At 41.8% G+C, this 23645-nt stretch overlaps 1 protein-coding gene across 1 annotated transcript in view; it reads left to right on the top strand.

The window, feature by feature from the left end:
• LOC128736493 (sodium channel protein 60E-like) overlaps nt 1–15742 on the top strand; it is a 56020-nt gene extending 40278 nt beyond the window's left edge. Inside the window, exons 18-31 of the mRNA XM_053830977.1 lie at nt 3355–3366; nt 3915–4178; nt 4246–6322; nt 6387–6561; nt 11191–11510; nt 11626–12005; nt 12293–12397; nt 12462–12808; nt 12869–13196; nt 13263–13465; nt 13523–14152; nt 14240–14841; nt 14904–15074; nt 15234–15742. Of these exons, the coding sequence (XP_053686952.1) occupies nt 3355–3366; nt 3915–4178; nt 4246–6322; nt 6387–6561; nt 11191–11510; nt 11626–12005; nt 12293–12397; nt 12462–12808; nt 12869–13196; nt 13263–13465; nt 13523–14152; nt 14240–14841; nt 14904–15074; nt 15234–15742 (6123 nt within the window). The remainder of the gene's footprint in view (nt 1–3354; nt 3367–3914; nt 4179–4245; nt 6323–6386; nt 6562–11190; nt 11511–11625; nt 12006–12292; nt 12398–12461; nt 12809–12868; nt 13197–13262; nt 13466–13522; nt 14153–14239; nt 14842–14903; nt 15075–15233) is intronic.
• Nucleotides 15743–23645: the final 7903 nt, after the last annotated feature.

Genomic DNA, 23645 nt, shown 5'->3' with positions numbered 1-23645 from the left:
ATAAAAGTGATACTAGCTCGAGATGCGTATTGATCCCTTTAGTCCATGGACAAATTATAACATGCTTCATGCTTCCTGATTCTAGGAACGGGATTGGAGATGCAAAGTAAAAGCCTCTAGCCGGGGCCCGATATAAGAATGGTACTGGCTTGAGGTCGAGAGTACAACGTACCCACGCATCATATTTTCGTGGATTTCAGGGCAGCATACGACACAGTTGAACGCGAACAGCTATAGCAGAATGCACAAGTATGGTTTTCTGGATATACTGATGCGGCTGACAAAGCTACCCTGGAGCGAGTGATGTGCTACGAGCGCGTTTCGGGGGCATTCTCGAGTCCTTTCGTGGTTGCGCAGAGGATTGCGGTAAGGGTCGCGCTACGCTGTATGTTTTTCAATAGCGCTAATAAAGGTGTGATCCGGCGAACGGGCATCGAAAGAAGAGGAGCGATCTTCAGCAAGAGTAGCCAACTCCTAGACCCACAGATGCCCTCGACATCATTACTAAAAACTTTGGGACGGCGCAGGCAATCTACGCCAGATCAAAAACGAAGGCTAGGAGGATTGGGTTACAAATCAATGCCTCAAAAACTAAATATATGGTAGCAAGAGGCTCTAAAGAAAGCAACGTTTGCCTCCCACGGACAGTGACTATTGATAGCAATGAACTGGAAGTTGATGAGATCGTATATTTGGGATAGTCACCACCGACAACAACACGAGTAAGGACATTCAGCAACGCATCCAAGCTGGAAATCGAGCCTACTTTTCCCTCCGCAAGACGCTTCGATCTAGGAGCATACGCCGCCGCACAAATCTGACGATGTACAAAACGCTAATAAGACCGGTAGTCCTCTACGGACTTGAGACAGTAACTTACGGAAGACATACGTGCACTTGCCGTATTTGAACGAAAGGTGTTGCGGACTATTTTTGGCGGAGTGCAAACGGATAGCGAAGAGTGGCGTTGGTGTATAACCCACGAGTTTCAGGCACTACTTGGAGAGATTCCCATCGTACACCTGGTGAAAGTTGGGAGACTTCGGTGGGCCGGCCACGTCGCAAGACTACCGGACGACTGCAGTGAAATCCGTTCTATTCAAAAACCTCAGCGGCACTAGGAATAGAGGGACCCAACGTGCTAGATGGCTCGGCTTGGTTGAAGCCGACTTGCGTGAATTGGCGACGAGCAGCTCAGGACCGAATACAGTGAAGTTCTTGATACAGCAAGAACCACCCCTGCTCTCGGCTGGTAGAAGAAAAAAAAGACTAGTTTGAGGTGCGCAATGAACCTCTTGTCCAAGGCTAAATTATAACTAAGCTCCGCACTTTCGGACGAGCAAGATTAGCTGAAAAGCAAAAAATACCGAGGAAAAAAAGGGTAACACCGACACTCAAGTGCGGAGAGTAAGTAGTCTGCTTAATCAACAGCGATACCGCAAAAAGAACGAAGTTCGGCATTCAGAAAAATCACTTGGAAACCGTGCAAAAGAGGCGTGATTCCACGATAACGTATTTTTTAAAGCCAGTGAAAATTTGAAACTTGTCTCCTATGTGGAGCACATAAGATATTCGTACGTTTCATTAGCACAATCAACGGAATTCCATTAGGTCCTGTTGGTTGAAGACATCAATTTCCTGAGTGCGATAAAAATATCTTCGTCCAAAAAACTAAGGTTTCTAAGGATTAAAACAATTTTGAGTGAATTACGGGTGAAAATTTTAATTTGAGTCGCACTAGATTTATTTTTTTACAATTACAGCTCGGTGTTCTGGAGTTCAAGTTACGTCTATTAGAAACTCTGGGTTAGAAACATGCTGCAAGGAAGATCATTTGCTTTACGCTTCCCATTTATATAAGACTAAAAGCGGTTTGGGTTTCGCTTCTTATCAGATCGAGTACGTAACGCGTATTTGGAATGGAGAAATCGATTGTATCATCTGTAATTGTTACTAACAAGAACGATCACGCGAATTCTCAATCGGTACAGATCAATCGCTTTAATTCCGTCTGATGAATATTCGACCACTCTTAATTACTGTATAAGAGAATAAATCTAAATAAATCGATCATTTTGTTAGGTTTTTTAGAGTAACAATATCATGCTCAGCATCGGAGACAGCAACGAACAGCTCAACGGTTTTTGCGTGAGCGCCTCTGACGTTCTGGTAGTATATTGAGAGCTTTTTGGTAGTTTTCGGAGCACATAACATTACATTTCAAAATAACGTCGAAAGTGAAACACTGATCTTTACAGATAATTTGCGGTCCAAACAGTGCTCCAAGTGCTAAAAATTGTACAGCTGGATTCTATTCGACTACCGTGCATTATTTTGGATTGGTGTCAGACATCTTTTTAGCGTCTACACGTCATCAGCGTTCCAAAATTATCTGTATTGTGGTGATTATTGTAATAACATATTTCTCGAGATCGCTTTAAATTTTTCCTACTGGCTTAAATGTATCATGGGTTCATCTTTCCGAAAAGTGAAATTATGTCTTTCTGGATGATCTCTAAGGCTGAAGAGAGTACTAATTTCCTGTCAAAAAGGAGCTAGCTCTCTGATGTTAGGAACCTCATTAAGAAATATTCGTCAGTAACCCACGTAAGTGGGGCAAAGGTACACAACATGTTGAGCTTCTGTAAGGGTCATTCCATCTCCGATTTCAACCAAAATCGTTAGAATTGTTCACTGGGTCCCATTAGGAATTTGTGATTAGTTCTTCGAAAGGCTACATTATTCAAACAATCATTCACCGAGTCACTGCAGATTTGAACATGCTGCGGCAATTTAAGTAAAGCATAAAAACGTTCGAACATTTTACTTATTTACACACTGAACACGTAAAATACAACCAATCACTAGTTTTCACTAGAATCTCAAAAAAAAAGCCATCCATACATATTCCCGGTCACTCATCCATCTAATGTCGTAGATTAGAACCAATAATGTATTAGATGATCTGTCGTAATGAATGTATATGTATGTTTCTTCTTTTCCAATTGGCTACTCAAAATGACAAAAAAAAACACACACACGATATAAACTATAAAAAATATAATACGCGGCACATAATTAAACATTTATGCACCACAAAAACTGAACTTTCGATCTACATGAACGTAAACTCCCTACTCTTGGACAAAAAAAACATGTTGGATCCAAACTGCCATCCCGACGAAAAACGATCGACGGTTCGGTTGAACAAAATCACGTAACAAAAATACACCTCCCTACCGGTATGCGGAATGCATTGTCTTCGACACAACTCCACTGTACTTCAACCACGAATCAATCAATGTAAAAACAAAAAAAAAAACAACCAAATCTCCATCTGATCCGTGTCAATAGAGTTTCGAACAGGTAAACCGTCGACGAGCTTTTCAAGCTTCGTTTTTATTTTGACTCTGGATTACTTCACAATTCCCATAAAATATATATAAAGGTCACTTCTCGAAAGAAAAAAAATCCACCCGTACACGCACAGCTGCTGCACTAATTTGTACATATACTAAGCTCTCACCCGAAGTTAGACCTGCTGTTGCCGACCACTTCCCAATTCAATGAAATTAGATGAAATAGAAGAGTTATATGGAATAGCACTAGTTTAATTTTGTTTATCAACACAGAATATGTTGCTCTAGATTAGACAGCCATGTGGCCGAGATGTGCTTTTCCACGGTTAATTCTTGCATGTATTTATAAACTCGAATATTCACACTAGAATTAGCTAGAAGAATGTCATGTACAAAAAAATTTTGCTTTATCTGGTTGATTCCGCTTCTCTGAGCTAAAGTTTGTTCTCGAAACTAAAACTTTTGCTTGCCGATTTTTGTAGAATATTTTTTCTCAAGCTATTGTTGTACGATGAAATATGATGTCGCTAACAGGTTGTTGGAAATTTTCCGCAGGAAGTCGGCGAGGACTCCAAGTTGGCCCGCAGCTTCGAACGCATTCGTTCGATTGTCCGGAAAAAGCGAAATGCCAGCAAGGAAAAGAACGAAAACGATACCAACACCAGGCTGGAAAAGTTGGTCAACGAAATCGTCATCAAGCAGCGCGAGGAGAAGAAAAAGTACACTGCCGCTCTGGTGGCTTCCAAGGATTCGACCATAGTGCTGCCGACGGACTTCCGACCGGTACAGAGTGGCCCAGTGTATGGACCTAGTTATCAGGTGATTGAGAAAACAACCTACGTATTTGTTATTGTTCTAGCAAGACTTTCTTCTTTATGAAATTTAGGAGACCATGATACAAAGGATACCATCGGCAGAACTCTGCTATGAGATTCCTCTGAAAGATCGACCGCTACGGACGATCTCCGGCAGTCAGGAGACAGTCTCCCAGATGGACGACCGTCAGCTACCCGATGACAGCCAAGCCCCGATGACCGAGGTGGAGCGAAAAATCCTCCAGCAGATGTCTTCCGGCTTCGGCACCCAGCAAAGCAAAGACGAACCGACGGTAACGGAATCGCTCGAGTTACGTACTTTTAATCCAATCAGTTCTTCCGAGATCGACCCGAACGAACAGTCGATCCACATTTCCGGTTCGCAACCGTACGACGTCGCATACCTGCAGTACCAAAAGTCGTTGCTAAACCGATCGCCCAGCTATCGTAAGTCGCTGGACAAAACGTCATCTCGAACTTCCAGTGCGCACTCATTGGCCACCTCACTGGCCAAATGCCACTCACCGCTAGTGCAGGAGGTGCTGAATGCCGGTTCAACCTACCTTCGTAATAGCAATATCTCGCTCATTCGAACGCCAACGCCAATACCTAGACGTGAAGATAATCATTTTTTAGTAGCCGATAGAAAAAGTAGTTTAGATAAATCGTTAACGGCCTCTCCTCCCCAGCCGGCATCCCAGCCGTACAGCCAACAGCGATCGCCAAGTACTAGCAGTAGCATGCGTAAAGCGGTGCTGGCCGCTAATAGACTCTCGGATCACTCGCTCAACACACTTTCGATTGATCAGGACGAACTGCTTAACCAGATGAATCTGAAGGACGAGCTGCTCAATTGTGAGCAAAAGGAGTTGTTTCAGTTCCTCAACGATGATTTCGACAATAGTAACAATTATTTCAGCGACACGGTAGGATACGGCAGTGCGGTAGTCGATGCGGACACGGAAAGTCTGTTGATGAACAGTTCGCACTCCAGAAAGGAGGAACTCATATACTCACCCGATCGGAAGATCTCCAACGGTAGCCTAAAATCTAATTTAAGTAGTATATCAAATTCGATATTTCAAGCGCTGGAGAATCGCCGAGGAGGCAGCATAAATGATTCCGTAGAAAAACAACGGCCAACAATTGACGTGGACAGCGGCAGTCTACGATCAGGAAAGGACAGCGAAGACAAGGAGCCGCTGGTGAAAGCTTCCGAGTTTGACGCTATCATCCATAGCTTTGATACGGAACTCAAGAGTCTGAAATCGCTCTCGTTGGGTCGTAGTCACTCGCAGACAGAACCGCACGGATCGCCGGAACCAGAACGACGAAACTCCGACACGAGCCCTGCCAAACCTGTGATGGAAGAAGTGGTCCGCTTGCGAAGGCCCAAATCTAGTACCGTTTGTAGTTATAAAAGCAGCAAAGATAACAATAACACTAATGGCAATAATACTAGTGATAACAATAATAACTGTAATAACAATAATCCTAGGACTAGTACCGGTAACGATAGTAATAGCAGTAATACCGATAGCAATACTCAGCGCAGTGAGACATCCAAGCGGCGAAGTCTGGAAAAGCAGCGCAACATTACGGACGAGGAGTTCAACATGGGACTAGAAATTAAGAAACTCTGTGATCAATTACAGGCACCGTTTGCTCAACACGAGCCGAACGGCGTTGGCCAGCCGCCAATTAGTAGCAACAATCTCAGTACAATCCCGATCGTGTTCCGTAGGAAAAATGACTTCCACAGTAGCTTCGATCGCATCAAACGGCTCAGTCTGATCGAGCGCGTCGAGGAAGGCAACGAAGACGAAAAGACTGTAGTGCAGGCACCGAAACCATCGAGCGAACAGCTTCCGCGGAAGAACCTGTCCAAAGATCGTCTGGAGACACTATCACTCAAAAGCAGTTACAGCGTGGAAAACTGCGAGAAACCTCTGAACGAGACCAATCGACAGATCGGAATAAGCATACAGGAGTTTCAGCGAAATATTGCCCAGGAGAATAGTTTGGACATACCTAAACCTGCACCTCCGAAGAAGACTGTCACCTACGGTGACTCATCGAGACAGAACAGCTCGGCGATAGCAACCCCCAAGAGGACACCCTACAAATCTTACGAATCCGACGCCCCGTGTAAGAGCTTTCACCTGGCCAGGGTTTGTTTTCCTTTAGTATTTATCGAACCTACATCTTTCAGTGAACCTTGCTGGGAAGCCGTGGCACTGTCTGGTATCTTACGTAGACGACATCACCGTCGGTGGTCGTCGAAATTCGCAAGGTGTCTATGACGACCCCATGGCATTTCCCAGTTTCGGTCGTCGGAAAGCGCCCAAGATACCGCAGGACTGTTTTCCACAGAAATGCTACGAAAAGTAAGTACCCTTTAGTAGAATCCCGGTGGATGTGTATGAGTGTATAAATGTACTTTAAAAACATAAAGTAAAGAACAAACACAAAACAAGGTAAACGAAAGTGCACTTAAACACCACAGCTAACCAGAAAAAAAGAGGCATCCAAGCTATCCACGAAAAATTCGACTCATTCGGCACCACAAAGCACAATCCGTAATGAAAATCCTCGAAATCTCACCCCTGCTCCCTGGTAGCACACTAGATGTTGATATTGACCCCATTGACCTTTCCCTAGACACTCTACTCAGTTCTATACATATGTGTTCTAAATGTTTCACCCTCAACTCTAACTTCCTAATATAACTAAATTTTCACCACCTCATCAGTAATGCCTACAAGCTACAAACCAACCTTCGATACTGTATTTTGTTTCGTCAGTGTGTCTGTTTCGTCTAAATGGTCGTCAATAAGCGTGAAAAAAAAACAAAAACAAACGCTGAGATTTGGAGAATGTTCATGACTCCGCTTTTGGACCGTGAAACGTGAAACGAGTTTTTCATGGGTTCCGAAATCCGGGATCGTTAAACATTTTTCTCAAATACCATAGTTTAACGTAGTACCTAGTGTGTTTCCTCAGTAGAGTTTGATTTCCCCTAATAGGTAGTCTAGGTTTTAGGGATGTTACGCTTGCCAAATATTTTGCGTAGAGTTATCCGTTTTTCTTATTGCTGTCTGTTTAGATAGGAAGCAAATACCTATTATAAGTTCGATAAAAGCTTCATTATATTTCGTACTTGTGTTTTATATTCATGTGTTCCTTCTTAATGAAATTATAAAAAGCGTCAGCTTGGAATCTTGATTCTGGAAATTGATTTGGGGTTAAGGCTCGAACAAGAGCTTTTAAAAATAAACAAACAATTCGTCCACAAAAGATTCAGATTTTGTAACCACTAATCAAATTCTTATAGAGTCCATGGTATCCACGGCTTCCACTAATAAAACACCTACTGTTCTTTGAGTCGGTGTAGTTGTCTTTGGTTGCCAGTGAAATTACCCCAGCGAATGCGGAAATTGATTGACAAGATGGCGGTAATTTGTCTTTATCACCCAGAAAGTAGGGAAGTTCCTTGACTAAGTCATATTTGGTTATAGTCGTCGAGATTTTCATGTTGACGGTGATGCGAGAAGCCGTCAAATGCAGGTTGACTAACCGCAAATACAATACATAGTACGCATCCTTGGCGTTATGCAGGTTCACCTGATCGCGACGGAGACTGTCTGCTATTCGCTTGGTGTGCCGTCTTTGATCGAGTCGTTAGAACCGATAATGGCTGATGGCAGCCAGCGGCGATAACGGTTACCAGCACTAGCGAGCTTCGACAATTACAGTCGACAAAAGACCGCTACATCACCGGCAAGTTTTGGAGAATTCTCAAATTCATGATAGCTGGTCAGTCTCTGATTGTCAGAGGTCTCCCTTTTGAGAGACTAGCCGAATTTTCCGAAGCATTACGGATACGTGTTGAGCAGGCAGCGAATCTGAATCTGAATGTAGACTTGGAGTTGAACTTGAACCTAGACCAGGATCTGAACGTGAATTTGAACCTGGACCTGGATTTGGATTTGGATTTGGAGCTGAACTTGGATGTAGATCTGGACCTAGGTGTAAATCTGGATCTGGACGTAGATTGACTAGCCGCCAATACAATACCTGACCTGAACATAGAACGACCTAGACGTAGATCTGGACCAAGACCAAGACCAGGACCTGGACCAAGACCAGGACCTGGACCAAGACCAGGACCTGGACCTGGACCTTAATCTTGACTTGGACCTGGGCTTAGATTTGGATTTGGATGTAGCTCTGGATCTGAATATAGATCAGCAGCTGAACAAAAATGTGGACCTAAATGTAAATCTGGACCAGGACCTGGACCTGGATCTGGACCTTCACCTGGGTTTGGTCTTTGACCTGGGCCTGAACCTGGACGTAAATCTGAACCTGGACCTGGATTTGTACCTGAACCTGGACATATATCTGAGCCAGGATGTAGATCTGGACCTGAGCGTAGATCTGGACCTGAACATAGATCAACTTAAACGTAGAACAGGACCAGAACCTTGACCTGGAACTGGAGTTAAACTTTAACATTGACTTGGACCTGGACGTAGATCTGGATTTGGACGTAGATCTGGACCTGAACAAAAATCTTGGCCCGAACGTAGATCTGGACCTGAATGTAGATCTGGACCTAAACGTGAATCTGGACCTAAACGTAGATCTGGACTAGGATTAGGAGCTGGGCCTGGAACTTGTCCTTGACCTGGACCTGGAGTTGAACCTTGACCTTGTCTTGGACTTAGACGTAGATCTGAATTTGGACATACATCTAGACCTAGACGTAGATCTGGACCCGAGCCTACATCTGGACGCGAACCTAGATCTGGACCTTAACGTAGATCGAGACCTAAACAAAGGTCTGGACCGGCATGTAGATCTGGACCAGAACCAAGACCTGGACCTAGACCTTGACTTTGACCTGGACCTGGAGCTGGCCCTTTACCTTGACTTAGACTTGGGTGTAGATCTAGATTTTGACGTAGATCTGGATCTGAACGTAGACCTGGACCCGAACGTGGATCGTACAGCGACATAAACGTAGATCTGGACCAGGATCAGGACATAGACCTGGATCTGAACCATGATCTTCACCTGGACGTAGATCCGGTTTTGGACGTAGATATGGACCTGGACGTCGATTTGAAGGCGAACGTCGATCTGGAGCTGAACATAGATCTGTACCTAATCGTAGATCTGGACCAGAATTTGGACCTGGATCTGAATCTTGACCTGAGCCTGGACCTAAACGCAGATCTGGACCTGGACATAGACCTGATCGTGCACAAGCACCCAAACATGGACGAGCACCTGGACGTGAACAAGCACCTGGACGAGGACGATAATCCGTACTTGGACGAGGGCCTGAATGTAGACGAGCGTCTAAACCTATTCGTAGATCTGGACATGGACGAGCGCCTGGACGTGGACGAATGATAATTAGAAGTGATCGTAAGGCTGGTATCCAGCCAAATTAGGGTCACTTGAAATTGCAAAATGACTCCGGCGATTCCTTTTCAATTGGTAACGTCACCAGATCGAGAAGGTGGTCCATACGACTCTTCACCTTACTATTTTAGGAATTCAGGACCATCGACCAAACTGAAGACTGTCCATTCAGTACTCCAGTCTCTAAAACATCGTTCGATCATTTGTGCACGATTACTTAGCCTCGCGCACAATGAGATCTTCTCACTTCATTTTTCTGGGCAGCGTTACAGAAGTCCGAAAATATAAAATTGCATTTGTTGCAAAAATTCATCTCGAAGTCCCACGAGAAACTGAAGAACGAGAGTTAAGTGCCTCTGAACCTGACACATTGCAGCAAGGACAGCAATACTGCGGAAGATGGTTGATCATTAAATAAAGAATCGAAGCTTACCCATTACTGAACGATCTTCGGGTGTTAAAAGCTAACGGAACCGTAACACTAAAGTTTTTGCACAGGAGAGTCGCTTAGAATATTGTTTTAGGTACAATCTAAGGGACGAAGTCCAACACAGTTCACCTCTGTGATCACAATTACGGTACATTCATTTCACAGTATGTTGCACACTGTGGCACCGTTTTGACATTTAAACATTCTCAGACACACACAACCATACGATCGACACCTTTCCGACACAGAAAGGCACACACTAAACGTAAACATAATTGGCACGAATTAGGAGAATAGAGTGTGTTATGCGACTTAATCTTGCGTTTAATACCTCTCTGAAATTCTTCTTTTTCCCGATACTGCATTTTTATGAAAACATAACAGCAATAGTTTCATTCCTTCGAAGTAAACACTGATAAAAAAACAGATAATAAATGAGGCATGACAACATGAACTATGTATCATGATAAAAAAAGAAACAAATGGCAAGATGACACCTACTCATTTACAATGTTGCCAAAAATATTGTCTCTGTATAGTTTCATATAAAAGATTTAAATAAATTTTTATATTAGCAGACAGCAAACTTGTGTGAACCAACCGTATGGAAACCGTGAACTAAATTAATGTTAAAAAATCTACTTAAATCTACTCTCTATGGACATTCACAGGAAATAAGGACACATATTATAAGTGTGCAATAAGTCATCTTTGTTTTGAAAACGATTTAGCATTAAACACACGTAGTTAGATACAACCTACCGATTCAGCACCAAATGTTTGTCACTTTTTAATTTATTTTTGCTTCAATTGTTATGCTTTCCAATCGCAAAGCTTGGCTAAACCTGGTGACACTGATAAATCACCGCCATTTTATTTGATTTTTCTGCGGTTCTTCTGCAGAGGAACCGCAACTAGAATGCAGTGCAGGCAGCAGTGATATCAGTTCTGCTTTTTACGTAGTTATTTTAGTCGTAGTCGAATTTATTCAAATCATACTTTTAAACTCTAGTTGAAAGCTAAAGTAAAGCCAATAAAGCAAAAGGCACACAATGTACTTTTTAAACGAATTTTACTCGAAACCAGCAGCGGCTGCCCAGCGAAATGGTCGTATCTCATCCCCGCTCAACCTGTTTACTCTCTCTCTCGCTAGATGCAAATGTTGGGAAGCCTGCCTAAAAACCGACGCAGGTCAGCGCTGGTATCGATTTCGACAGTATATACTGCAGTACGTCGACACCCCTGCGTTCGAGTGGTTCGTGCTGGTCCTCATATTTGCATCGAGCATCACCCTCTGCTTCGAGGACATCCACCTGGACAAGAACAAAGCCCTGAAGCGGATCCTGTACTGGACCAACTTCGCCTTCTGCTTGATATTCATCATCGAGATGTTGCTCAAATGGGTTGCCTTGGGGTTTACCAAGTATTTCTCCAGTTTCTGGACGATACTGGACTTTATCATCGTATTTGTACGTATTCGTGTCTGTCTACTACTCTCTGTGGCGTACTTTTTGTCCATTTTTGCACCCTCTTTGACTCTTTTTGTTATCCTAATTGTTTGAAAAACAACATTTGATACACCACATAGCTAATACGGACATTTTTCTCGCCACGACACACGCTCTTTTTTCTTTTTCTTTTTCTCTTTCTCCACGCACCGGCGGTTCTGCTCTTATCACGGCTCGTCCACAGGTGTCGGTATTCTCACTGCTGATCGAGGAGAACGAAAACTTGAAAGTACTACGCTCGCTAAGAACGTTGCGCGCTCTGCGGCCTCTGCGAGCTATATCCCGATGGCAGGGTATGAGAATAGTAGTGAATGCATTGATGTATGCGATCCCGTCGATCTTCAATGTACTCCTAGTATGTCTCGTCTTCTGGCTGATCTTCTCGATCATGGGCGTACAGTTTTTTGGCGGGAAGTTCTTCAAGTGCGTTGACGATGAAGGCGAACTGCTGCCAATCGACGTAAGTATAAGGAGGCAGCTTCTATGTACCTCTTGAACCCCCTTTGTGAAGTCATAAAGCCTTAAAACCCATACATGTTACTGCAAGGCGTGCGCTGCTTAAAGATCGTGCTGCTGCTGCTTCACTTTAAGCTTTGAGACGTCCGCTAGCCCGCCCATACCCAAGACCCCTACTGAGTCTGAATTGTCGACTAACAGATTCTCTCGAACATCCCTTTTTTGCGCAAATGGCCAACCCCGTTTCTGCTTTGCCGCTCCCCTGTGTTTGTTCCTTTTCTTTCGATACAGATCGTTAACGATAGGTGGCAGTGTGACGCACTCAACTACAGCTGGATCAACTCCAAGATCACGTTCGATCACGTTGGTATGGGGTACTTGGCTTTGTTTCAAGTGGTAAGTGTTGAAAAATGTGATGAAAATAAGTTTCGTGTCAGGTTTAATGCGTGAATATCTGCAGGCCACATTCGAAGGCTGGATGGAAGTGATGGCAGACGCCGTGGATGCCCGAGGCGTAGATCTTCAACCACAACGAGAGGCAAACTTATACGCTTATATCTACTTTGTAATTTTTATAGTGTGCGGGTCTTTCTTTACGCTCAATCTGTTCATCGGAGTTATCATCGATAACTTTAACATGTTGAAGAAAAAGTACGAAGGCGGTGTACTGGAGATGTTTCTGACCGAATCGCAGAAGCACTACTACACGGCCATGAAGAAGCTGGGCCGAAAGAAGCCACAGAAAGTGATCAAACGTCCGATCAATCAGTTTCTTGCAATGTTTTACGATCTGTCCAATTCTAGGAGGTAAATGAAATCGATCGTCTATAGATAAGCGTTGATGGAAAATTTGTTTTATAATTTTAGATTTGAAATTGCTATCTTCGTGTTGATCTTCCTGAACATGCTAACCATGGGCATCGAGCACTACAATCAGCCACATGCGGTGTTCTTTGTACTGGAAGTCAGTAATGCATTTTTTACTACCGTATTCGGACTGGAAGCGATCGTCAAAATTGTCGGTCTTCGGTATCACTACTTCACGGTACCGTGGAATGTGTTCGATTTCCTGCTAGTGCTGGCATCGATTTTTGGCATTCTCATGGAGGACATCATGATCGATCTGCCGATCTCGCCAACGCTGCTCCGTGTGGTGAGAGTGTTTCGAATAGGACGAATACTTCGATTGATCAAGGTGATAATATTGATGCGAGGAATGTGACTGTTCTGATAACGAAAAACTTTGTGCTTCTTTCAATAGGCTGCCAAAGGTATACGAAAGCTGTTATTTGCCTTAGTGGTATCACTTCCAGCACTTTTTAATATTGGAGCACTGTTAGCGTTGATAACGTTCATTTATGCCATTATTGGTATGTCGCTTTTTGGGCACGTCCGGCAACAGGGAGCCCTGGATGACATGGTCAATTTTGAAACATTCGGAAGGAGTATGCAGCTTTTATTCCGGTAAGAACAAACAATGAAGAGTTAATATTTGAGCCCAGACACATTCTCCAATTCCAGACTAATGACATCGGCTGGTTGGAACGATGTTCTGGAGTCACTGATGATTCAACCACCGGACTGTCAACTAGCCCAGGATCTGTCGAACGGCGACTGCGGTCATCCGCTGTTAGCGATCACTTACTTCACCAGCTTTATTATAATCAGTTATATGATTGTAATCAACATGTACATAGCTATCATTTTAGAGAACTTCAACCAAGCTCACCAGGAGGAAGAAATCGGCATTGTAGAAGATGATCTGGAAATGTTCTACATTCGGTGGTCAAAATACGATCCACATGCTGGACAATTCATACACTTCAACCAACTATCCGACTTTATCGCTTCCCTAGATCCGCCGCTCGGCATTCCGAAGCCAAACACAGTGGCACTGGTTTCCTTCAATCTTCCAATATCTAAGGGCAATAAGATTCACTGCCTTGATATTCTGCACGCTTTGGTCAAGCACGTTCTGGGTCACGTCGAGGAGACCGACAACTTTAAGCAGCTGCAGGACCAGATGGACCAAAAATTCAAGAAACAATTCCCCACCCGCAAGGAACTGGAAATCGTTTCGTCGACACGCATTTGGAAGCGGCAGGAGAAGGCAGCCAAAACTATCCAAACCGCTTGGCGAGATTTCGTGAGGTAAAGTATTTAAGGTTCTTCTTATTTTTAGCTGAACTATCTATCTGGTCGAAATTTCAACATATAATTTCATTAATTTCCCAAAAGAATAAAAAAAGAGCGTGAACGCTCGCCGATGTCGCTGGATGACGATAACACACAGTCCAGCCCAGGCGGTTGGCATAGCAAGCTGTCGGCGCTCAACTTCCTGCATCTGCAGGTGCACCGTCGCGGTACTGCTACCTCAAGCCGGGCATCTTCACGCAAGTCGTCCCGCGCTTCCGACGATTCCAATCTAAGCGAACTGGCCGGGCCATGGTTGAACCTTCCGCTGATGCTAGTATCCGGCACTAGCGATATGGTAAAAGATGTCAAACAGCAGCACGCCAACGGGATGGAGCTGAAGGACACACCTGAGGGAAAAGGTCCTCGCAGGAGAAGCTTCTATAACTTCCCGTTTTTTCTGCGCCATCAGGATGCTGTAGAGGAGTCCACCAATACGCCGCAGGCGCGCAAGCGTTCGCTGAAGGGCAGTGAAACTAACCTGGCCTTAGCGGCCGCCCTGGAAAAATCCCCACAGACACCAGTGGCGCCAACTACTCCCACACCGAAACACAAACGGGCAACGAGTTTTGTCAAGAAAAAGCCACCCCTGGAACGTGGATTTTCAGCACAAAGCGCCTTGAGGCTCAATCGCAACCCAACTCTTGGTAAGTATCGCTTATTAAAGTAGAAAGCACCAAACTCGGGACACTACTTGAATATGTTCCAGCTGATGATAGCCTTTCGGCGTCGACCGCTGATGTTAGCATTTTGGTAACCGAGCCATCTCCAGATGTACCCACAGGTCCCAACCTCAGCACGATGCCGGGTGAAGCGACACTGGTGCACGTTTTAGTCCATCGTGAAAGCGAAGAGTACCAATCGGACGTAGACGACAAAGGTAAGGTGCCGTGTGCTAACCTGTTTAAACCACTCGCACAAAGCAGCAATACAGTGTTCGCTTCGCAGTTGCTGTACCTCGTGTGTTTGCACCCTGTTCACCGTGTGTGTTTCTTTCTTTCTCTTTTGCGTGTCTATTTCTCTTTCACTTCTCTTTTAGACGAGACTAAAGTGAAAGAGCCCCGTGATCCCTCCAAAGCTAGTGATATTAAAATCTCCCCTGGCACGAATGTTGATTATCAAATTCTAGGTGGCCACGAGGACGGTCCCCGGCCAGTAGTTACCATATGCGTCGAGAGTCCCAAAGAATCACCGGACACTCCGGACCAGCAGAAACAGTCACCACCACAGCAGCAGGACACTGTTATCGACATGGTCGATCCAGAACCAATCGACGTCAATCTTCCGCGCGATACCTCCAACATATTTTACGACTACGAAGAACCGAAAGAAGCGCAATCAATACCTCCGGAAATCCCTCCCAGGTCGCATCCACCCCATCCCTTACCAGATCTGGACAAGATCGAGTACGATATGGAGCAGATGAGCAGCAGTACCAGTAGCGCGAGTAGCAATTGCAGTAGCAGCAGTAGTGCTAGTACCAGTCACAGCAAGTCGGACGGGCAAGGTCCAGCCGGAGGTTGCGGTAATCTGCGAAGAACTAGCTGACCAACCGAGTCGCCACCGAATGAAAACAACGACAACAACGGCTGCCAGCAGCCAGACCCCAGTAGTTGACAATCTTCATCATCTTTTTGAGTAAGTTTTTGGCCACCAGCAGCCTCCTTCTGGTTCTCTGTGCTGCAACGTAGATGCCGACTTTTTGTACCTCATATCTGTACGCTTGTAACGTAGGGGCAATATTCCACATTGTTGTTGGTTGCAGTTTGCGACTGCTGTTAGGCGGCTGCTGCCAGAGCAGAGGCAACCGCAAATTCGATAAGACTTTCCTCCTTCGTGGTGTAGTTTAAAGAGTAGATAGTTTAACTTTTCCGGTAAGATCGTGAAGTCTATAAAAAATTAAGTTTTATCTGACTGTAAATATTCATTCTTCCCACACTGACGTAAGCTGTACCATTGTCATTGGTCAAGTACCGTATTAGAGTTCAAAAGGAAATCTCATTGTTTAGAAAGTTTTCATAGTTTCGATAAGCGAGCAGAGGCAACATATATTTTTATATTATCTTTTCATTCGGAGGATTTAGGATTATAACCTGACTTTGTTTCTTATTAGCAGAATGGATGCCACGGGTGTAGCAGAGTTGTAAAATGTTAGAAATTTCAGTTTTACATTCCAAGTTTTTACTGAATAATCTTGAATATGCTTTTTTTTATAATTTATATAATTCTGTCCAAAACTTTGACTATACTTATGGATGATATCCTGATCTGCATTTGAACAGAGTCGCGAGAAATTTAAAGGAATTAAATGAAATCAGCTAAGGTAAATATGTTCCAGGGAGCTCAATAGTGATTGCAGAGTAACTGTATAACTGATTTGAATCTACCTTGGTCAAAACAAATTATGCATCTTATAACAACCAAATTAGATTCAACATTTTCAGTATTTATTGGTCTATTCTCACACTAACAAAAATATTGAAACATATTTTTTCTCAAGAAGGACATTAACGAGCTAGGAACCACCCAAGTAACAATTTCAGGCTGATCAAACGCTTTTATAGCTGATTTTATTCAACCTGTGGCTGATCTATGGTTTAGGTTTAGAAATAAAAACCTTTTTTCAGCTCTTAAACATCTAAATCTGGTGATTTTATCAAGCTTCAGGCTAATTAATAGCTGCTTTCGAAGCTGTAATGAAGCTTAATAGAAACTTTTTTGCGCTTTTAAATAGCCAATTTGCGCAATGCTGTCAATTCTATTTTAAGAACGAGAAATAGTTTTGCAATCTGCTTTTTCAGTTGCTTAATCAACGCTTCATCAACTTTTATGCTTTCTGGCTGCATCTATTTTTAATCTATTTTTAATCTATCTAATCTATTTTTAAATTTAAAAAACTTTTGCAGTCAGCCAAATTACGAAATTCTATGATCTGACTCAGTATGTGTGCTGTGAGCTGAAAAAAAACTTGGTAGAAGTTTGTAAAGCCACTTTAACACCTTTAAGCAGCCTTAAAGTAGTTTGAAAGCTGGGAGCCTAATGAAAGCTTCCACTCTACACTTTAACACCTTTAAGCAGCCGTAAAACGGTTTGATGTTTATGGCTGTTTATAAGCAGATTTTTTAATAGAAAACTCCGCTATTAAGCTTGTTTATCAGCTTTTGGGAGAGAACTGGTTTGAAAAACTTAAAGTAGCTTAAACATCGCTTATTTAAACACCATTTAAGTGCTTACTTTATGCAGCTTTGTTGCAGCTACCGTTGTTACGTGGGTAATTAACAGATCGTTCCAATTTTATATGTGTCCACTTTTCAAAAGTGGTAACTGATATAATATAAGAAACTATCGTGGCATTACTAGCCTCTCTGCGTCATGTAAGCTTTTTGAAATACTAGTAAGCTCTGTTGTTCTTTCGTATATGAAGAGTTTAATTTCTGTTAATCAACACGAATTTATGCCAGGGTGATCCGTTAGTACTAATCTTCTGGATTTCACGTCAACTTGCATCTCGCCTTTAGGACAGAACGCTCAAATTGATTAATTGATGTAATGTACATCGATTAGAAAACAGTGTTTGACCGTATTTACCATCGAGTACTTTTACGAAAACTTTCCCGACTCGGAGCATCACAACATTTTATAGAATGGCCAAGTTTCTACTTATGCAATCGAACACTTCGTGTATGGCTCAATTCATGCCTTTCAAACAAATCGAGTGTACCACAAGGCAGCAATATGGGCCTATTGCTTTTCTCGCTGTACTTTAACGACGTAGCATTACTTCTGGTTGATAAACGTAAGCTGATGTACGTGGACGATCTAATATTATTTGTAACTGTATGGTCCATTGAAGAATGTCGTAATCTGCGAAAACTACTGGATATTTTTGTTAACTGGTATCACAAGAATTGGCTCATCATTTGTACTATGAAATGGCAGGTTATGAAATTCCATCGCATTGCAATGCAGTATTGGCTCTCCAAAGAATCAAGAACGTCAATGATCTGAGTGTTATTGTCAATGCAAAGCTTAATTTCAACATGTATCGCACGGTTATTATTTCCAAGCAACGCGACAGCTTGGTTTTATCTCTTAAATCGGACGGAATTTCCATACTGCTTAAACTGCCCATGGATTCATAGTTGACGTAAAAGCCAAAATGACCATAATGCACTTTTTTGGTCCTACGCATTCTTAACTATGTAATATGCATGCCCAATGCTCAAACAACATTGGTTTGTTCGAAAATATTCGAAAATTTGGGAAAATAGAGCTACTCTGCATAGTTGACGTAAATCCCCGCATAATCATCTAGCATAACAACCTGCTTTTCACGGGCTTTACGTCAAGCTATGTGAATAAACAGTCTCTTTATTCGCATAAACTGGCGTATGCATTTTTTGAATACAATACCCAAGCAACAATGTGAGTTTTATTATACTCTTATGGCGATTTTCATGACCAATTTTGGTCTTAAATGCCATCATGAGGGTGTAATAAAACCCTAATTGTTGCCTGGGTAACCGAGAAATGAATCACGAAACCCCATCGCCCATCTTTTGACTAATAATCTCTACTAAATTGACATTATATGACCTTAAACATTTTTCACGATAAAAATGCGTTTTCTCAACAATGATGGTGTTGGTCGTTACGTCAACTAGGCATCCATGGGCAGTGAAGGCTTTGTACTGCTCCCTGGTTAGACCAGTATTATTAAATTAAACAAGCCAAGTTTAATATTTTTTGAAACGATGGTTCTACAATTGATGAAGGGACGGTAGGGGAAAGTAATGAAAAGTTTTTGAAATGGAGGAAATACCATCGCCTTGTCAAAGTCCAATGCATGTTTCAAAAGGGCTTGATAACGCGCCGGAAATTCTCACACAGCACCGAACACCATCCATCGTTGCCTTAATCAGTATTGTCAGCTACCCGGGAAAGCCGTTTTCGTCCATTATTTTCCATAGCTCTTCATAGTCGATAGTATCATGGACAGCCTTGAAATCTATGAATAGGTGTTGCATCGGGGCTTGATATTCGCGACACTTTTAATGGATCTGTCGCAGCACAAAGATTTGGTCCGTTGTCGATTGCCCTTCCCAGCAACCTTGTTGTTCTTGAGCTGCTTGCTGGCTTCGATCACTTCACCTATTGTGGGAGTCGTCACCTGACCATCATCCGCCGTTCTGATGTAGTCATTCTCCTTACTCCCTAGCTTGATATTCCGTCTCCACGCCACTCAGGTGCTCAATGTAATGTCCTCATTGATAGTCCACCTTTGGATCACCTCACGTTCATCCGACAAGATCCCTCCGTCTTTATCTCGACATGTTTCGGCTCGCGGTACGTAGCCTTTGCTGGATATGTTCAGTTTCTTGTAGAATTTATACGTTTCCTGTGAACGACAGCTGTTACATGTCTTCGAGCTGGTGCGGAATCCAAATTAGACACACATTTTTGAAAAGCGGGTGGACGAATCAGTAATAGAGTGGCCATAATTTTGGCAATAAAACCTAGCTGGCGAGTGAAGTAAGATAGTTTGCGCAATTAACCTTTTCCAATATGTTTTCAATTCTATAGTCAAATACAAACGGCGATTCAATACGGTGGAATAGAATTTATTTCATTAATAACAATAATTTATCGTCTGCATATACTAATTTGTCACCAGTTCCAAGAACAGAGGCAGTATCGTTGAAGAACAAAATAAACAAAAGTGATTCCAAGTTACTGCCTGGAGGTATACCAAATTTATTTGCAAACGAGGACTATACCCAAGTAACAATTTGGGTTTTATTGCACTTTTATGATGGCATTTAAGACCAAAATTGGTCTTGAAGACCAGCATAAGAGTACAATAAAACTCACATTGTTACTTGGGTAGTTTAGACCCAACTCGGTCCATGACTGTTCATTGCCAGCAAATATATTATAATAACCGAAGTCGATATCCGCATCCAGTATACTGGTGATTTTCGAAAAAAAAATCCATCGATGATAATATGGTCGATTTGCCCCAAGGTCGGTTGGTCGGGTGATCTCTAGGTGGTCTTATAGATATCTTTGCGGGGAAAATAGTGCGTCTTATCACCAGGCCTCGGGAGCCTCCAAAGTTGATGCATCGTTGTCCGTTATCGTTCGCATCGGAGTGCAGGCTATGGGGCCCACCGGCCTATACATCGCTTCACTGCCGACTTGGGCGTTTATATCCCCGTTGACGACCTTGTAATCCCGTGACGAACTGCTATCGTATGTCTTCTCCAGCTGTGCGTAGACCAATTCTTTCTCGTCAGCGGGTCTACCTTCGTATGGAGAATGCATGTTTATGATGGTTAAAGAAATGTTCTTTAATCTCCAACATAGACATCCAACCGTTGATCGCCTTCTAATCTAACGGATGGCAACTAAAATTTTGGAATTTTTTTCTCAAGCTGTCAAAAAAAGACAAAGATACATGAAGAAGATCTGATTTTCCGAAATTAAAGATACATCATCCATTGTTGAAAAAAAAATTAGTGTACATTTGAAAACGGTCCGTAATCGGCTGTTCGGCGAAGCTTTCGTTTGACGTCGAAACAGGAGCGTTGTACGGCCGTCATGTCAGCTTTGCAAATGCATCTCTTGATTGTATCAATCAACTATCAATCTGCAATTCGTGGCTCTCCAGTTATTTTTGTACACCAAGGAACTCAAAATCCCGAAGAAATCTTCGATTGGGCGCATTAAGACAGATTTTTCGGGTCAAGGTTTTTGGGTAAAAATGGGATCGAATGGGTATTCAGGAACGATTGTGTTGTTTTGGCGTAATGCGATGATGTTATTTCCGGCCAAAACACGTATTGTCCATCTGCATGATGTTTTTGTAGAAACGGGATCAAAATTTTCTTCAAAAGTTCGCCTGTTGCATCTTAATTGATAGCCAGACCAGAGGTACCGAAATGGTAAAGAACCTATTTGTAACAATCTAAGCAGATCACTGGTTGTTTTACCTTATTATAAGCGATGGGTTGGTTAAGTGGGGTATATCAGCATGCCACCCTTTTTGTTAACTTTAGTTGTTCAAGCTGTTACTACTGAAGGTCACTATTATTAAGCTGAACGTTTGATATTTTACATTGAAATTTGTGGCACTGGAACTAATTTTAAATAACTTGAATGCATTTTAATCACCAAAGTGCTTTCTTAAGCAGCCCTGAATTTTACTGATGTGTTGCAAACTTGTCCCGAATTGTAATTGTGACCATGACATCGAATGACGCAAGCGATCAAATGTCTACTACAATATGGTCTGTGAAAATTAAGTACTTGACTTTTAGAAATGCTGTTATCAGTGCTCAAAGTAGCGATGTGGCGATCCTTTTCCACAGTAGCGAAAAGGCGATTCTCTTCAGCAGCTGAAAAAATGCATGTTTTTGACAACAATTTTTAATCCAGCATATTTCTTGTCGAAAACACAGTAAATTGTGTAAGTATGAACTACATCTATGGTTAGGTGATTCAAGATGATGTTCTTATCAAAAAATTCTGAAAATATGAATAAAATACTGCATTTGGAAATCATTTATTTTTGACTGTCATTCTTTACCCTACTTCAGTTGTGGATTGAACAAATCAAAGTCAATAAATGAAAAAAGGCATAAGTCTGAAATGTAAACAAACCTGTAAAAAACAACCCTTACTTTGATTGTTTACATTCAGGTTTACATGAAATAAAAATGAAAAACTCATTCTGTGAATTTTTCGGGCTTCTTTCTATAAACAAGTAAGTGCTGTTTTTCGTTATCGTCATCAAGAAAACATATTACGTTCAAGTTAAGGATCTGGTTTTCTTACATTGTAGTATTACTACAGTTTGGTTATGTTTTTTGGGGATCAGTAGGTTCCGCCAACGAGAGATTAGTTTAATATATGGAATAATTTACGTAACTGAACTCAATCATTGTGGCCAAAGTAGGCAAACGTGTATCAGAAATAGTTAAGTGAAAACTTTTGAAACGAAATAACAGGTAGTTGCGGTGAATCATATAAATTGTTCACATTAAATGTACGTCTTCGATGTAGTTAAAGATCAAATATTTTTCATATAGTTCGAACCCAACAACATATCCTTTAATAGTTGATTATCTCCAATCCAATTTAGAACCTTTAATATCAATAAAGATTTTAAATTTCTTTGTATTTTTAAGTAACGAATAAAGCATAGTTTTCATACACTTGAAATAAGAAAGGAAAATACACACGGGAAAGTTGGTCAGTATATTTTGTAGCTACCATTTTACCAGAAAGAATTAGAGAATGCATTCAAATGTTCAAAAAATCCTAACAAAAAACTTGAATCGAATTTATCGTAGCTAACATCTATATTTCAATAAATAATTTCTTTTATCAAAAGCTAACATTTCTACACTAGCATCGCTTACAATCACCACAAAAAAATACTGCTCAAATGGAAAAATAAAGTCGAAAAATCGAAAATTACCAATTTAATCGTAGCCAGAAGTATATGGGAACATGTGGTAAAGTGGATATTCTAATTATTTGTAACAAACAAAACGTGCGAAAAGAAAATCTTGCAAAAGCCCAAACAATTCGGTACTGTTTTGAAACATAAGATAAAAGTATTCCGAACCTAGTGTATTTATATATTCCCCACAAACAGCTGTTTGTTTCGTGGCATTTTGTCGCTAAGTATAAGTATGTGTATAGATAAAGTTCAGCTTATTTTTCATTACACACCAAAAAAACATCGAAAATATACACATCTTTTTCATCCACGCAATTTAAAAGCGCTAACAACAGTCGTTAAATAGCATTGGAGTCAATGGAAGACCTACAGACCTGGGGTTTACAGCCAACGCTTGATCTGATTTTTCTTTATGATGTACAAAAGAAAGAAAGAAAAAACTACTAAAAATTGCCATCAAAAAGGACGCAAGTTTCGGTAGCAGGCAGCAATGAAACATAGTTCCACAGGGGAACAGAAACATGAGAAGGCATGTTATTGCATGTAAAAATCAACTTGTGAAAAAGAAAACATTGTTTCTAGTGTTTTAATAAGAACAAAGAATAAATCATTGCGACATATATTAAATATACGATTAGAATATTACGTTTAACATTTTAATAAAAAAAAATATTTTCTGTTTGTTTTATCTCGGAAAATCTTTCGGAAGCGTAGGTTTGCCAGCCAAACCTCGCAATCCGCGAAGATCGTTAAGAGTTATACACCAAATAATGTGTAAATATAGCAAGCGAAGTATAAAGAATTGCATCCAAAAAAACGAGACATTTGGCCAGAAAATCGATAAACTATCACACTATCGTAGTAAATTTTCATTTATCACAATTGACGTATATTATACGTATTGTGAGCAGCACATATAACTTCTTAATTTTATTTACTCAAGAGCTTAGCTTAAGCCTAAGCAGTTGGAGGCATGCATCTTAA

Source organism: Sabethes cyaneus, chromosome 2 (assembly GCF_943734655.1).
Source record: "Sabethes cyaneus chromosome 2, idSabCyanKW18_F2, whole genome shotgun sequence".
Lineage (NCBI taxonomy): Eukaryota > Metazoa > Arthropoda > Insecta > Diptera > Culicidae > Sabethes > Sabethes cyaneus.
The sequence above is the reverse complement of the archived record's forward strand: the minus strand, read 5'-3'. Positions and strand labels throughout refer to the sequence as shown.